This window comes from Mauremys reevesii, linkage group 1 (genome assembly GCF_016161935.1).
Source record: "Mauremys reevesii isolate NIE-2019 linkage group 1, ASM1616193v1, whole genome shotgun sequence".
In the NCBI taxonomy this organism is placed as follows: domain Eukaryota; kingdom Metazoa; phylum Chordata; order Testudines; family Geoemydidae; genus Mauremys; species Mauremys reevesii.
The window spans coordinates 337,289,723-337,306,798 of NC_052623.1; the positions used below are offsets into that span (position 1 = coordinate 337,289,723).

The 17,076-nt window shown below is 40.9% G+C and overlaps 1 protein-coding gene across 22 annotated transcripts in view; it reads right to left on the reverse strand.

Moving 5' to 3' along the window:
- The window catches only part of MAGI2 (membrane associated guanylate kinase, WW and PDZ domain containing 2), a 1,074,597-nt gene that overhangs the window by 367,809 nt on the left and 689,712 nt on the right, over nucleotides 1–17,076 (reverse strand). For all 22 annotated transcript variants that reach the window (XM_039518176.1, XM_039518126.1, XM_039518238.1 and 19 more), the window contains one exon: nucleotides 4,687–4,902. In XM_039518176.1, coding sequence (XP_039374110.1) covers nucleotides 4,687–4,902 — 216 coding nt within the window. The remainder of the gene's footprint in view (nucleotides 1–4,686; nucleotides 4,903–17,076) is intronic.

Below are 17,076 nucleotides of genomic sequence, written 5' to 3' on the forward strand. Positions count from 1 at the left end.
ATCTGACCCGGACTCGGCTCCATCCTCATGACCAAGATACCTGGCCAGTAACTTAGCATGAGCAACTTCTAGGCTGGTAACTATAACACCTATACAGAATCTGAATGAATGATTGTGTGAATATATATATATATATATATATATATATATATATATGTGTGTGTGTGTGTGTGTATAAGGAATAAGTAGCAATAGGAATAAGTGGTTAAACAACGTTGTTTATTTTTATCTGTTGCTTTATTATTATATTTACAATAAATGTGGCATCTTTGCCTTATCCCTCTTAATAAGATCCTGCTGGTTTTTATTATATTGGTATAACACTTTTTGTCCTCCTTCAAGTCCCTCCTTAAAATTTACTTCTTCTGTAGTGCAGTAAAGTACAACCTGATAATGACTAGACAGGGGGATATCTGTGATCTTTAGTACAGAATCGCTAAGAACTATATGGCTCCTATTATATTTATTTGTTGCTTCATCTCCCCCAGTCTGCTATGGCCCACTTGTTTGTCTCACCCAACTTTCACATCTTGTCTTTAACAATGTAAACTCTTTGTGGCAGGGATTGTCAATGGGGCCTGACCTAGTTGTGGCCATTGGGTGCTCCCACAATATCAGAGTTAAATAAATAATGTTAATAATAATAGTAAATAGTTAGCTACATGGGTTCTGGTTGGTTTGTTTGATAATGGGGCACAATGGATGGAGTAAGAATGAAAGGAGAGGGGATCAAGTGAGCAGTAAACAGTCCGGAAGGCGAGAAGGAACATTAGGGAGGGAGGAATGTAAAGGTGAGGGGTGTGGGGAGACAAAGTGGCATCAGAGGGAATGTGAAGGACCCTTCCCTGTGACTTCCTTATTCTTTAATTTTTGCCAATTTGTTGTTGTTTGTTTCAATTTTATAATGGCCTGGTCTTATTCCTCAAAGCCATTGAATCCCCCTACATCCTCCAAATGGATATCACTTCCCAACAGAGAATGAAAGGTCAGATGACATCACTAGGTCACTGACTTTGTGAAGGCCATTCTGTATTGCTGCTGTACTGTTCCCAGCTCTCTTCCTACAGGGGTAGCCTTTTACACGATGGTGCCTGGTGGTGACAGGACAGCAGCGTCTCCAACCCTACGTATGCTTGGGGTTGGGTGAGGCTCCCTCACCCACTCTGCACACAGAAGACACTAGCCATAGCTTTGGGTGGTTCAAAAGGAGCTTTCATCAACTTTGTCTGGACCACTTTTATAATCCATGACACACAGAGTGCTTTTTTAATGGGAGGTTTCAAAAATGTTAAGCTTCATATGAACCTGATAACAATGGGCTGCAAAGACAGTGGTCAACCTTTGACTAGTTCATGGCAGGCTGAAATAGCTGCCACATGTATCTGGCTGGGATTAGACTTCAACTTGGACAGAGACAAGGCAAGAAGGTAGCCTAGCAGCTTTTGTGGGGGTAAACAAAGGGGTCAGCTTGGCCTTGATTGCAAAATGTTTTCACTTCAGTTGTAGGTACTTCTCGTAGATGGTTTTTAAGATGCCAGGAGGACATGGGCCACCTGCTCAGAAATGCCACTATTAATTACTTATATTACAGTAGTGTCTAGGTGCCTCAGTAAGGGGCCACAGACAAATTATGCTAGAGATTATAGACACAAATAACAAAAAGACTCTGCCCTGAAGAGTTTGCAATCTAAGTATAGAACAAGAGACAAAAAAAGGGGGATACGACAAAGAGATGTGGCAAGTACAAAGTAAAAATAAGATAAAGATGAACCAAGCCTAAGGTCACTAGCCTGACAGGTGCCTGGCTGTCTGAGGGAGAGGTCCCTGGCTGGCATGGGGCAAGGTACCTGGAGATACTATAGTGACTGGATCTCTATTCAACAGAGACTGACAAGTTCAAAGGAAGACATTACAAATGCACAGAATCTCTCACGAAAGAAGAACAAAGAAATGGTATAACATAAATTAAAAAATCAGATTACAGTCATAAAGATCCCCACGAATATCACTGTCATTTACCAGTCTGACAAAGACAGGTTATTTAAGTTCTCTTTGATTCACTTCAGATCTTTAACTCCTCCAGTCTGCTGGTGATAGCTGTTACATCAGCCATTATCGTCACAATGTAGTCCTTTGCCCTGCTCAGACTCTGACAACACTACTAGTTTGTAAGACTAAGCTGTGCAGCATGTATAAACATCTTAATAGATCTTTTGCAGACCCTTAGAGCTGTTATTCAGTGGAATGTTGCCTTTAAAGGGAAGAGAAACTTTTATGAAAAATGGACTGCACTTTCCAAAAGTGCAGTGACAAGTGCCAAGGCTTTGGTTCCTTCCATCTGGAGTGACCCACTCATTAATATATTTTGTTTTTCCTGCTTGTTTGGAGACAAAGCCAAATGCATTTTAGGGGCAGCTAATACTCTTTTTTAGCACACAGTAGATACATTGTCTACTATACAGAGTTCCCAAGAACTACATTGCCAAAATAAGGCAACACTGTGTGTGTACATAGAGCCACCTTGGTACAATCCCCCGAGTCCTCAGTCAGTATAGCTGAACAAAAAAATGCTCCTTAAAAAACCACCAGAGTCAAGAGAGGCACTGCTTCTTCAGAGAGCCACACCTAAAGGAATTAATTTGCCGGGGGTCCTTTTACATACAGTGCTCAATACTGTATTCTTTTAACATAGCACCTACCAGTGGATATTTCTTGAGTATGGCCTAATCACCACTGATGTAGAATTTGAATGGGACACGTTATATATTGACAACGCAAAGGGAAAACAAGATATTGTATTTTTTCTCTATCAGATTTGGATTATGAACTGAAATATATTGCCCTGAAATTGCTTCCTTGAAATTTGCATGCAGGCATATATTTCATATAACGACATGGAAGGACATTAGGAAGACTATCCAGCAGGGACCAAATCCTGTCCTTGCCTAGCCTCTTTAGTTCCCTGGCAGCAGATCCAATGCTATTCTTGTTCATAAGGATTTGAGAGGGTGCACTCTACTTGTATAGTGTAGAATTAAGCTCTATCGAGGATTCCTGTATGCAGAGAATAGGGCAGAGCTGCATGAAAGCCTGGTGTAGGACACACTGATGTATGAATCTTCCCCTGTGGAAGGGCTGAGTAAGGGCTCCAGGGCATGCTGCAAACTTCACACTGCAGTTACGGTCAAAGAATGGTTCCACAGCTCTTTTAGAGACTGAAGGGGGAGGATTTTCTACTTATCCTCCCATGTTTCTTCAGTGCTCAGCCTAGCTATCTAGGCTCAGGAATTGCCCTTAAATGCAGGACCGACACACCAAAAAAGCATGCAACCAGACCTATCCATAACAGGGAAAGTTATTCAATTTGATGTTCTTTCCAACCAAGTATGAGGAAAAAAAACATAGATATAATGAAATGTGAAAATCAATTTTACAGCACTTAGAGATTAGATAATGCATTTATTGTTTCATAAGAACCTGTACATTCAGAAATCTTGTAATCTTATCATTCTATTTACATGGATTGTCACTAAAGAGATTTCTACTTCAATCATTTTCTTCTGTACTTCTAATTTCCCTAGGACTAAAGGGTTTTATTATCCAGGTTTTTCACATTGCTTCTAGACCTATACAGGCCAAACAAGAAAAATACACATATTTAACCTGACACTTATTATTGCTAACTCAATGGTTTTCAGATTCTTTACAAAATACAAACATCTGAGTTCTTCAGTTTCTTACTTGAAGAAAAATTTAATCCGTTATGTCTCAAATAATGTTTCAAGATAAAAAATGGTGATACTTGTTCAAACTCTGAAGGAGAACTGATCACCCGCTTTGGGACATGATGGAATTTTCCTATGCAGGATACCAGCAGATATCTTGGGTTCACTGTCATCTGGAGCAGTGAGAGCCCTAGGATGTAAGGGTAGGTACCTTTTAGTACTACCTGCCTATGGTCTGTATCACCTTCATCCAATTGCAGGTGTTGGAACACTGACAGACCTTGGCCCTTCCCATTTGCTTTTTCTGGAGGCTTCATATCTGTCTGACTCTCAAGTGACTGTACTACCAAGTAAGCCACACTGATACGGTCTCAGGTTCACAAAGATTCTGTTGCATTAATGCACTAATAAGACTTTGCTGTTACACAATGTCTCATTTGAAAAGTTCAAAGCATTTTACAAAAATTAACTTGCTAATTATTTTACAGCAGGGGTTCCCAAACTTGGTTCATGGCAAGCCCCTGGTGGGCTGCAAGACGCTTTGTTTACCCGAGCATCCGCAGGTATGGCCGCTCGCAGCTCCCATTGTGGTTTGCCATTCCCAGCCAATGGGAGCTGCGGGAAGCTGCATGGGCCGGGCCACTCCTTACTGCAGCTCCCATTGGCCGGGAATGGCGAACCGCAGCCACTGGGTAAACAAAGCATTAAGGCCCACCGTGAAGAAGCCGCGAAGCAAGTTTGGGAACCCCTGTTTTACAGAAAGGAAAACTGAGGTACACACTCCATGAGATTCGTTCTAGGTTATACTGGAATCCAGTTTCTCAGGAGTCCTGGCTATTAGTCTTGTGCTCTTCAGCACAAGATAAACACTCCCTCCCCAAAGTGAGCATCCTCATAACTGCAGAAGAAAATAACCGTGAAATAACTGAAATAAAACTCAGAAGTGAATAAACGGACTAACCTGGTGTTACTACCATGCCATTTCCATTGACCACAGGTCTTTCTTCCTCTTCCTCTTCTGGTGGTTCAATACCTGTCTTCTCCATATTGCTCACTGATTTATTCCTCTTACGTTTGCCTTCAGCACTAGGTGTGGCACCTGGAAGGATGTGGTCTGTCACATTTAACAATAATGGAGCGGGTTCTGCTGGAGGCTTTGGAGTGCCGTAATAGTTGTCTGCAAATAAAAGCAGTAGGACAATAGTTAAATTCTTAAGAACATCTTTTGCACCATAAGAAACTATTGATACTGTATGACATAGGATTAGTTTCACTGCCCCTTTTCAAAGTCAGTGCAAAACACTGTGAAGTTAAAATTTCATTTTTTATGAAATAGTAATTGATTTTTTTAGTGATAGGCCAAACCAATTTCACAACGTTGTATGCCATGAAATAGGGGGGCTTGGAGGCTTGAAGAGACCAAAAATGGAGTAATTGGCTATCCACGATGGCAAACACATTCTATTTTATGTCACATCATGCTTGTAACAAAGAAGGTCTATGTATACCTATAGATTGGTAGGTAGATAATCCATGCTTATAATCTTTAATAATGCCTCAAGTCCATTTCCATAACTCCTACATTAGTCAACATTTCTACTGATCATGAACATGCATCCAGGTTTATAATAGTTAATACTAATATATTTTGGAAGATCTATGAAACCTCATGCTTCATGGTTTAAGCAATCTCTAACAATTAGGGATTTGAAAAACTAACGTGATGGGGGGAGAAATTATCTCACATCTGTCTAACATGAACTAGCACCCTTCCTCTGAATCATCTGAAGCTAGCCATTGTGAGAGACAGGTTGTTGGACTAGATGAACCACAGATATCATCTGGTAATAGCAATTCCTTTGTTCATATGTTCCTATGCACCTTGGGGCTAGCAGAATCCTTTAACAGCATCCCCAGCCTGTTTTAAAAAATCTGTGTAAGAATTCAATTCAGGAAGAAAACAGCAAACAGTGACTCCGTTAGCTATATGATGCACAAGGATTAAATTTACACCATCTATATCAGGGTTTCCCAAACTTGGTTCATGGCTTGTTCAGGGTAAGCCCCTGTAGGGCTGCGAGATGCTTTGTTCACCGTTCCCGGCCAATGGGAGCTGCAGGAAGCGGTGGCCTGGCCCGCACCACTTCTCGCAGCTCCCATGGGCTGTATATACAGTATTATCATCACCAATACACTTATGGTTTGCTTAAGAAATTCAAAGGACAAGTCATATAACCTTTTTTCAGTTTTTCTCCCAATATTTTTATTGCTTCTGCATGAACTAATACCAGTAGCACCTTCAAAACCTATTCTTACCTTTAAATGTGCCACATACAGGTAAAGTACCTTGATCAGTAAAGCATTATGAGGTGCATTTTTTCAGGCAGTATAGGGATAGTTCTGGGACCTGTATTCCTGTGTGTTTTGTAACTCAGTACAATATTCACTCATGAGACCACCTCAGTACAGATAAGTAATTAAGTATTCTAACAACTAGTGAAAGCTTTATGAATTTTCACAGTGAATTAGCACCACATTATTTAGAACAGATGTTTCTGTAATTGTGATACGGTATGAAAATTTACTGTGTTTAACAGCCCTCAGACTCACACTGGACTAGAATCATAGAAGTGTAGGAGTGGAAGGGACCGTGAGAGGTCATCAAGTCCAGTCCCGTGCACTCAAGACAGGACTACATAATAACTACGCCATTTCTGACAGGTGTTTGTCTAATGTGTTCTTAAAAACCTTCAGTGATGGAAATTCCACAACCTCCTTGGCAATTTGTTCTAGTATTTAACTACCCTGACAGTTAGGAAGTTTTTCCTAATGTCCAACCTAAACCTCTCTTGCAGCAATTGAAGCCCTATCCTCAGAGGCTAACGAGAACAACGTTTGCCAACATTTGCCAAAGATTTTCTCAGTAATTATTTAAGTACATTTTAAAAAATATCAATATTAGAGAGGGTCTCAATCCATTTGCAAAGCTCTGATGGAGCAGTTACTTATTTACCAACAGGTAATTTGATAGTAGCTGACAATAGATGGATTTGAAGCTACCAGACATTAAACAAGACTTTCTAATGTGCATAGAGACACCAGATCCAGATCCATTTCTGTATTTCCATAACTGCATACAGTATTATCCATAATGGTGGCATTCATGCCTTGAACGTATTGTAAATTTTGAAAGGAATTTATTTCTCCTATTTTAAAACCCCTCCCTACCTAAAACACTTCTCCAACTCAAAAGCATTACTCTTCCATGATTGTACAGCTGCATAAAGCATTGATTTTATGAATTGCAGCACACAACCTCAACCAGTAACAGGTCAATTCTGATTCCAGTTCTGAAGTTAAAAGTGCAGTGCAGTGCCTTTACTGTAACCTAGCTTCTATGGCCCCTTCCTTGTTTTACCATTTTCATACATAGCCAAGTGCTGTAGTTCAATTATACTTTTAAAGATTATTGATTTATTGGAAGAAATCTGTAATGACATAACTAGTACATTTGTAAATCAATCAAATAGTCTTGAACACTAGGTAATAGAACATACCCCATAAAGATTTTCTAAATACAAGAGATGATCATTCTATTTCAGGAAGTTAAATACCCATCTCTGTTAGACCCACGTATATGTTGGCAAATCTCTAGAGAGCCATATGCATAATGCCTTGTGAAAAGATTTCATATGAATGTAACAGATTTCAAAACACAAGAGACAATATTGTACATTTAAGTTTAGAAGTCAGAGAGGATTTCATTCTTTTTGTTTCAAACTGAAAACTCAATATAAATGTCCATGTTCCTGACCTCCAAAATAAGAGAGCAAGAGAGTACTCCACTGACTTCAAAGTGGGATTTGGTGTATTGTCCAATCCATAAAAATAGCAGCGCCATCTAATTTTGCAAGCTTTGTTATGAATTTATTCTATAAAGGCTGTGGATTACTGTGTTCTATATTTTATAGAATAGTAATACACTTACATAGCATTTTACACTTGCAAAGCTCTGTACAAACATTAACTAATTAATCCTAATAATAGTCCTATATCATAGTCCCCATTTTGCAGACTGGGAAGCTGAGACATGTGGCTGGATTTTTAAAGGTACAGTATTTAGGAGTCTAAAGAAAGAGATTTCTATGGGAGTTAGGTGCCTACACACTTTCAAAAATCCAATCAGGCACCTATCTTCTTCTTTAGGCACCTAAATACCTTGAAAAATCAGACCTACAGAGACTAAGGATAGTTATGGCTTTTGGAAGCCCAAGAATACTGGAAGGAGAAGCCAGGAGCACACTGCCCAGGAAAAGCTACTTGACATTGGGAAGCATCTTACTAATTCTGTACAACCAGGACAAATAGCTCTGTAAGTGTGGGAAGATGAGGGGAATGTCGGGCCCAATCCTCACCATAGTCCGAAACTTTCTCCTGAGGCCACTAGATCTGCTTGTATTTCTTGCCAACCTCCCTTTCTACCTGGCCCATGTGCTGCTGTCTCTCATCTATCCTGTGTTGGAGTTAAATTATTGAATTTTAACTGCTGGCTTGGCTAGTTTGGCACAGGTAATCTTATCAAATCAAAGCATGCCAAATACCAAGACTAAATTCTCTAAGAAACAAGGCTTGGAGCCAAGGGCATCCTCCTGTCAGCTGACACCACAAGCCCTATATAATATGTCCTCACAGCCTTCTTTTCTACTTGAGAACAGCAGTCTAGACAGTAGACTATAAATGATTGCCTCTGTGTGTTTCCAACTATCTGAGCTATTCTGAGAGACAAGGTGAGTGAGGTAATATCTTTTATTGGACCAGCTTCTGTTGGTGAGAGAGACAAGCTTTCAAGCCACACAGAGCTCTTCCTCAAAAAGGTACTCCCAGAGTCACAGCTAAATTCAAGATGGCACAGATTGTTTAGTATAAGTAGATAACACATATTGTAAGGGACCATTCAAGGTAGAGAGGCCTGATAACATCTCTACAGCCACAGGACAAAAGGGGGTGGGCTAGTGGGTTACAGACTGTGGTAATACACCATAAATCCAGTGTCTCTGTTCAGTTTATGATTTTTAGTGTCTTCCAGAGTTATGAATTTAAGCTCCCAGGCTCATCTTTTGAAAGTGTTGTGAAGGTTTCCTTTGAGGATAAGGACTGAGAGGTCAGATACAGAGTGATTGCTTTGTGAACAGTGAAAAGTGTGATATGATGTTTTTGTCTTTTATCATTTTCCTGTGTTTATCTGAGAGCATAGTGATTGTCTGGTTTCACCCACACAGTTGTTATTGGGGCATTTACATTGTACATTTACATGTACATTGCATGAGGCATACCACATGTCAATATCCCACGACCAAGATGGCTATAACTGCACTACATACAAAATGTCCTGTTCTGAAAAGGCATGAATGATAATATTAAATCAGAGAGATGCTCAGAATATTTAGTGAGCCAGATGCAATATGCAAACATTAGAATTCAGTGGCTAGTGAAAAATAAAAGTTCCTGCTTTCTTGCATCACTGCTCCTACTCCTTCTGGCTTCACGGTAAGGAGGATCCTCTATAGTATACATTCAGCAAGTATCCTTAGAGAGAAGCCTAGGCCAAAAAAAAAAAAAATTACCAGGAAGGCTTAATCCTGTTCACCTCTTGATGATAGAGTTCCAGATGTGAATCTTCAGGTGATGCATACCAAGGAAGAAATAAGGACAAAGAAATTTGGGGTTTTCCCCCCTGACTTTAGTTTAGCAATTTGAGCGAGGCTTTAAAAATCCATATAATAAAGAAAACTTTCAGGAGTGGATGCCTATCTTGTTTCCTGCCAAGATAGGAGTCATGACTAAGAATAATAGATCTATTTATGGGAACTGGGAAGAAGAAAAATCATTACAGCAAAATGTAAGAGAAAGCCACAAACAGAGAAATTAGGAGATTATAACAAGACTAAACAATTGTGGAGAAAAGTAATGCCGAGCCCAAGCCAAAAGCCCAGATACACTTTGGGATGCTACAGAATCCCATCCCTTAATCAGATCCAAATTTCTCATCAGAGCCTCATTTTTTGAGTGGGATGAGCCAAAACCTGAGCAACAAATGCTCCCAAAATTCTGTTTGTTCAATCTATACTTGTTTGTAACTCCCAAGGAGATTACGTAGATTCCTGGGACTCTGTCGGCTGACAGCTCAGGGAGAGTCACTGTCCCTAGTAGGGACGGGGAGCCAAGGCAGACTCAGAGTCCACCCAGAAACCAATAGGGAGTGACAGGCCCTCCCAGGGAGAAGCCATTTTGTAGTCAGTCTGGAGCCAGCCTGGAAAAAGGGAGGACTGGCTGTGTGGGGAGTGATCAGTCCCAGGCTTGCATTCAGGGTTCCCCCTGAGAACAGGCCTCTAGGGACCTGACAGCAGATCCCTCAGCTGGGTTTTTCCTTCCTCACTGATGATTCCCAATTTGTAGTGTTTGCTGGGAAATTTCCCCAACCAGGCTGGGTTCACCTCCAGCTCCCCGGGTGAGACCAGTCACCACATGGTCAGCTCTGCTCTGGCTGCTAGTCCAGGGAAGCTGCTGCTGAGTGTGTGACTGGAGGCTGGGCTAGGAGGCTACAGTTTGGATGTTAGTGTAGTTGTATAACCTACACCTTGAGCCCTGCACCCCTTTGTGGTGAGGGGAAATCCTGGTGTGAGTGCACCATCTTTAGTTAGTCAGTCACGGAATTTGTTTTGGGGACCCCCTAGTCCCTGAACTGTGTCCTCAGGCCAGGGAGTGAGGGTTTGAGGATTTTATAACCTGCTGCTTATTACACCTGTGGAGGGATTCACCACCTCCTCCCACTTGTGAGTCCTTTGGGCTGTACTGAACCCAGTCAGCCACACTGCTAAATCACTGCAGAGAAGAATTTTGTGGTTATAGATCATCAAGGGCCCCAGCAAAGTACGCGTACCAACAGGACACTAATTTTACATTTGCTACATCAAGTCATAGGTATTTTCAGTGTGGGCACCGGTGACCCTAAAAATAGTGTTTCACCCTGTTATGTTGTATTTGTCTCCTGTTTAATATAATTATTGTGTTGAATATATTTTTATGTGTTGTGTTATTTCTTGGAAGTCTCCAACTATCTGGCAAGTAAGTGAGGATTCCTCTGTAGTTAGAATTTTCCAGGAAGGAGCGAGGGGGGTGGAGGCACCGCCAAATCATTTCGTAGGAAAAAAGGAATGAAGATAACACCCTGCTGAGTGGGTGGCGGGATCCAAAAGAACCCAGACCTGTCCATCAAAACCTGTAAGCGGATTGCCATTAAAGGAGGTAACCAGGTGGAGAGGGGCACTACATGTTTATAGAGCACTGTATTGCTGAAATATTTAAACAAGATAATATGAGTCTTGGGCACATCTCTAGGAAAAAGGAAAGCAGATGTTGGTGTTTGTTTCCACTAATCTAGGAATACAGTCATTATACATGCTACTGTAAAACATTTAGTTGAACTATCCTCCCATGTCCCTTTGGAGTCACATAATTTACAAATTAAAGGTAAAAGTATTCCAGGCTCCATTTACTGTTTGGAGATATACCATTTAGATTTGATGTCATACTCGCTCACTTCTTCCACTGAAAACAAATTATGTTTCAGAAACTCAATTCATTGCAATGGGTTTGGGTGGACATCAGTCAGTATTATTTGAAATAATAAATGTACATATTTTGTTATCTGTATTAAACTGAAAACTTACACATTGCCCATCATGAGGCCTACCACATACCACTTTAATGATAAGCTATAATCTAAGAGCCCAGACTTTATATGGATGGTGGGAATATGAGGAAAATGAGAAATCAGGTTTTGGAATGGATTACAAATAATTGTAACAAGACCATTGTAAGGACATCTAACAAAATGTTTATTCTTAGGTTCATAGACTTTAAGGCCAGGAGGGACGATTTAGATTGTGTAGTCTGACCTCCTGCACAACATAAGGCCATTCCTACAATATAAAGAGAATAGAATTGGTAGTGACCCCAATATTCATGGTGCCTAACACCTTCCATTTTAAAATATTCTTGAAAACATTTTTGAGAAGCTCTAACACCTTCATAGTTTGCAGCAGGCTATTGAAATTCAGCAGGGAGAAATAGTGGGGGCCAGAGAAGAAATTCCATAAAATTCTACTAATTTTAAGCTAAGTTAAAAACTGTTAAAAATCTCCATTTTTCTTCTCTGACTTGTACTCCTGAGAAAAAATGTCACAACAACAACAGAACATGAACAATCTAGTAATCAACCTAGTAACAGCTGCCACTACACTGGGTATCAGAGACGTAACTAGGGCATTTTAGCACCCGCAACAAGAAAGCATATTTGTGCCCCGATAGGGTGACCAGATAGCAAGTGTGAAAAATCGGGACAAAGGGGCGAGGGGCAGTAGGTTGCCTATATAAGACAAAGCCCCTAATATTGGGACGTCTGGTCACCCTTGTCCCCTACTGTTTTTTCCTTCGTTTCTCTACCCCATTTTTCCACTCCCACGGCTTTGCGCCCTGAGTGACTGCCCTGCTCTCCCTGCCTGGGTTATAGCCCTGCTGGGAATGTCTGGGAATTGCCAGAGCAGATGTAAGGATGGAAACAGAGAAAAAAGCAGGGCCAGGTTCCCTCACAACTGGCATGTAGCCCAAGCATCCCATCCCATTCTAAAGAAGGTATCATATGGGCCTGCAGGTTCCTCAATGCCTGGTGAGTGGGGACAGGGAGATCTGGGTTGGACTCCCACTGTAAAGCTCCAAGACCATATAGTGCTAGTGGCCTATTCCCTCCTTGGGGGGGAGGCATCATATGAGGTAGGAGCCCCCCCAACCTTGAGGGATAGGGAGGTGTGACAAAGTGCCATGAGCCAGCAGCTGACCCAGCACTGTGGTCACATAGGCACTAACTAGTTCTCCCAGAGAAGCTCAGATTGAGGGGCAGAAGACTTAATTACCTAATCAGACTATAGGCTGATGCGGTGAGGAGCTAATTATCCTATCAGATAAGAAGGTAGTTAAAAAACACAGGAAGGAAGTGAAAAGAAAGGAGACAGAGGCTAGCAGAGCCCACAGAAAGCCAGATCTCCAGCTGGCGAGCTTGTGCTTCCTCTCCCTGGAGAAAAGGCTCAGGATTGAAGGATACTGTAGGTACAAGTGCTGTGTGGGGATTGTGAGAGGAAAGAAGAGGAGAGGACCCTGCCTTATTGCAGGAGGAAAATAGAGCTGGACTGGGTCAGACAAACACACTTAGAAATAGCAGGAAGCAAACCCTATTTTGAAATAATATTATTTAGGTTGCAAAGTGAAGCACTCGAAAGTTAAGAAATGCCAGATTCACTGTTGTCTATGCAACCCTAAATTCAGCTGTTTTGTGCATATATGCATTATGGTGTGGTTGCAGGAGGACTTAACTAATGTTGTATGAGCAACATCAAATTTGGCATTTCCTAGCTTTTGAATGCTTCACTTTGCAACCTTAATAATATTCTTTTAATGCAGATTTTTTAAATGTAATAAGGTACACTGTTTTCAAATGCATAGAAATCAGAATGTTAAAGAACTGCAGACATTTCCTTTCTTTTTAAAATTCTGATAACTTTCTTATAAGATTCTAAAAGAGGAAAACAATAGATAGACATTCAAATATAATTAGTGCTGTATTTTAACAATGTTCCAGACAATTACAACCTCCTTAAGGAAGTCTCACAAACTTCTGCTCTCCCACTCACCCTGGCTGAGTAATTTATTTTGACGGCTGTCTATACTATAATTACTTTTTTAATCACTATAGTAAGGGTGGGTGAGTATATTTTCTGTTTGGGCTCATAAATTTTCATGACAGTTTTGCAATGCTGCCTGTTTCATTGGCACTGCAGTTTTTTAGTTTCTCATGAGTGACATCCAAAAAAAAAAGGGTTTGAATAACTCCCATTTTTGTTTGTGGCACTTGTGATGTCACATACCAGGAAAAGCTGCAGGCCAGGATTATCTAAGGGAAGTAATTTTGTTAAAAATATGGTGATTACAGTGCTCACTAACAGTGCCAAGCTTCCTTCTAATTCTTCAGGAATATTACAAATACATTTTTTTACTTATGGCAAGACCTTTACAACTAACTTCACCTTCGAAAAAGAATCTCTACTTTCATAAAGAGACTGAAGAATCCTCCCTTTTTCTTTCCTAACTAAGCCTTTGAATCAGATTGTTTAGCAGTTTGAGCCCAGTTGTTAAATCAATGTCTGAAAATAAGGTACAAATTAAAAGGTATTTAGTCTCGCAGAGCTGTTAGAAATGGCGTATTTCCTTATTTAAATATAGGCAGATGACATCAAATGCACTGGATGGGGCAAGTGGATGTGGAGATTCCTGGGGCAACTTCCTATAAAAAGTGTTTTTCAAAATTATCTTTTACACCATCTACTGAATAACCCATAGACACTGAGCTTGAGTCTGCCCCGGGAGCAGCAAGGCAGCAGCACTAGGGGAGGGATTATTTCCAGGGACCTTGGGGTTCTCTCAGACTAGAGGAGTTTTGAGTTCTGGCTGGTAGAGGCCTTAGTGCTTCTCTGGGTGCAGACACCCTCCCCTATTGGCTCCTGCCCACTTACTCCCAGTGGAGTAGAGTTTTGTTTGCCTTGAACTGCTGGACTCTTCTTCAGGAAAACTGCTCATACGGCCTGGTTTCTCACAGCTTCCCCCAGCAGACACCAGCCAGTGAACCAAGTACAGTAGAACCTCAGAGTTATGAACACCAGAGTCACGAACTGACTGATCAACCACACACCTTATTTGGAACCATAAGTATGCAATCGGGGGGGCAGCAGAGACCAAAAAAAAAAAAAAAAGGGCAAATACAGCACAGTACTGTGTTAAACATAAACTACTAAATATGAAGGGAAAGTTTAAAAAAAAATGTACGAGGTAAGGAAGCTGTTTCTGTGCTTGTTTCATTTAAACAGAGATGCTTAAAAGCAGCATTTTTCTTCTGCACTGTAAAGTTTCAAAGCTGTATTAAGTCAGTGTTCACTTGTAAACTTTTGAAAGAACAACCATGATGTTTTGTTCAAAGTTATGAACAACCTCCATTCCTGATGTGTTCGTAACTCTAAGGTTCTACTGTATGCTGACTTTAGAGTCAATTAACGACATCACATGGCTCTGGGATTGTCTAGTCAGCCATATTTAAATTAAATAATCAAATATGGCTATAGATTTCTTTACATGGTAGTGTTTTGGGCCCCAATGCACTTGCACAAGAAGTTTTTAAATTTAAACATATGTGGAATAGAGATGGCAGAGTTGTCAAACAGTTCCAGACAGGATAGGCCTTTTTCCAGTCCTCCACTACTATAGTGATCCAACTTTACATAATAAGATTCTTGTCTTTCCAGGTCACAGTCTGACTGTATCAGCTACCAGTAAGGAAGATCTGAGTTTGCCCCATTTTAAATGGATATTTACCAAGGTAAAAATAAAAAAATTATGATTGCTTTCATCTTTAACACATGGAAAGATTAAGTAAGATCAGCACAAGGAGAAGTCAGAGGTTGATAAATAAATGGACACAAGCCACAGCCTCCCCTGGACAGTCCAGATATATTAGGTCCATTGCCCCTCTAAGGAGATCAACATGCAACAGTCTGCTGCCTTAAATGGAGTTACCCAAACCATTCACAACACTGAGAGACTGCTGAACTTGAATTAATATGCAAATTAGATACAATTAACTTAGGTTTGAACAGAGACTGGGAATGGTTGGGCCATTACACTAAGGCCTGGTCTACACTGGGGGGGGGGTGTCAAACTAAGGTATGCGACTTCAGCTACGCGAATAGCGTAGCTGAAGTCTAACTACCTTAGTTCGAACTGCCTACCTGTCCAGACGCCGTGGGATCGAAGTCCGCGGCTCCCCCGTCAACTTCGCCACCGCCGTTCGTGGTGGTGGAGTTCTGGAGTCGACGGGAGCGCGTTCGGAGTTTGAACTATCGCGTCTAGCGGTGGCGAAGTCGACGGGGGAGCCGCGGACTTCGATCCCGCAGCGTCTGGACAAGTAGGCAGTTCGAACTAAGGTAGTTCGACTTCAGCTACGCTATTCGCGTAGCTGACTCTAGATTAGACGCGATAGTTCGAACTCCGAGCAGTATAGACCTACCCTAAATGAATTTATTTCCCCATGTTAAGTATCCTCACACCTTCTACGGGTCATCTCGATTATCACTTCAAAGGCTTTTTTTTTCTCCTGCTGATGATAGCTCATCTCAGTTGATTTGCCTCTTACAGTTGGTATGGCTACTTCCACCTTTTCATGTTCTCTGTATATATAAATATCTTCTTGCTGTATGTTCCAGTCTATGCATCCGATGAAGTGAGCTGTAGCCCACGAAAGCTTATGCTCAAATAAATTTGTTAGTCTCTAAGGTGCCACAAGTACTCCTGTTCTATTCACAACACTGGATTAGTTTTAATTAAAGAATAAAACAAATTTATTTACTTACAAAGAGCGCTTTTAAGTGAGTACAAGTAATGAGGCATTCAAGTCAGAAATGATTACAAGAAAAATAAAGATAAAACACTTTCTAAACTTAAACTAGCGGTTTAAACTGATGTGCCTTTCCACATGTTTCCAGTAACATTGCTGACCAGACTTTCAGGATTGGCTCCCAAAGTCTAACAACGGTTTCTTTTGTCTTCTTAGGTGAAAAGAGAGAGCTGGGTAGGGAGCGATAACTTGGGGTGTATTTACCCCTCACTTTTACAGTTCAGTCACCCTTTGAAATGCATTTCCCTAAGAGTGACCCCCTAGATAAAGTTCTTTCCAGCTGACAGCTGGAGACATGGAGTCTGTGGGGGGAGAGGTTTCATGCTGCTATTTGCTAAGATACAGAACAGTTTGTTCCTGATCACCTCCTTGCCAACGAATGGCCACTTGATAGGTGGTGGCCAATCAGCTACAGGTGTCAGCTTGTCCTTTGTCTTTGAGAAACAGGTTTATCTACTCCCCAGACTTGTCTGGTAAATACATTTCAGTTATGATTACAGCTTATGTTCATAATTTTTATATAATGTTGCTATATATGTTTCACCATGATGTTATTGACCAGGAAGTTATTAGTTTTACAGTGAAACCTTACAAGGCATATTTTTTACAAAGATTATTACAGCAGTGTGTAGGGTGTGAAAACAGGGATGCATGCCATCCCAATATCCATCTTTCAAGAACAAAGAAATCAGCATTTTTGATGCTGTAAGGGTGGATTCTGGCTGGAACAGCTAGTCATGCTGAGGAAGTTTCTGTAAGTAGGGAAACCATGTTGAACTATAGCTGATTAAGTTA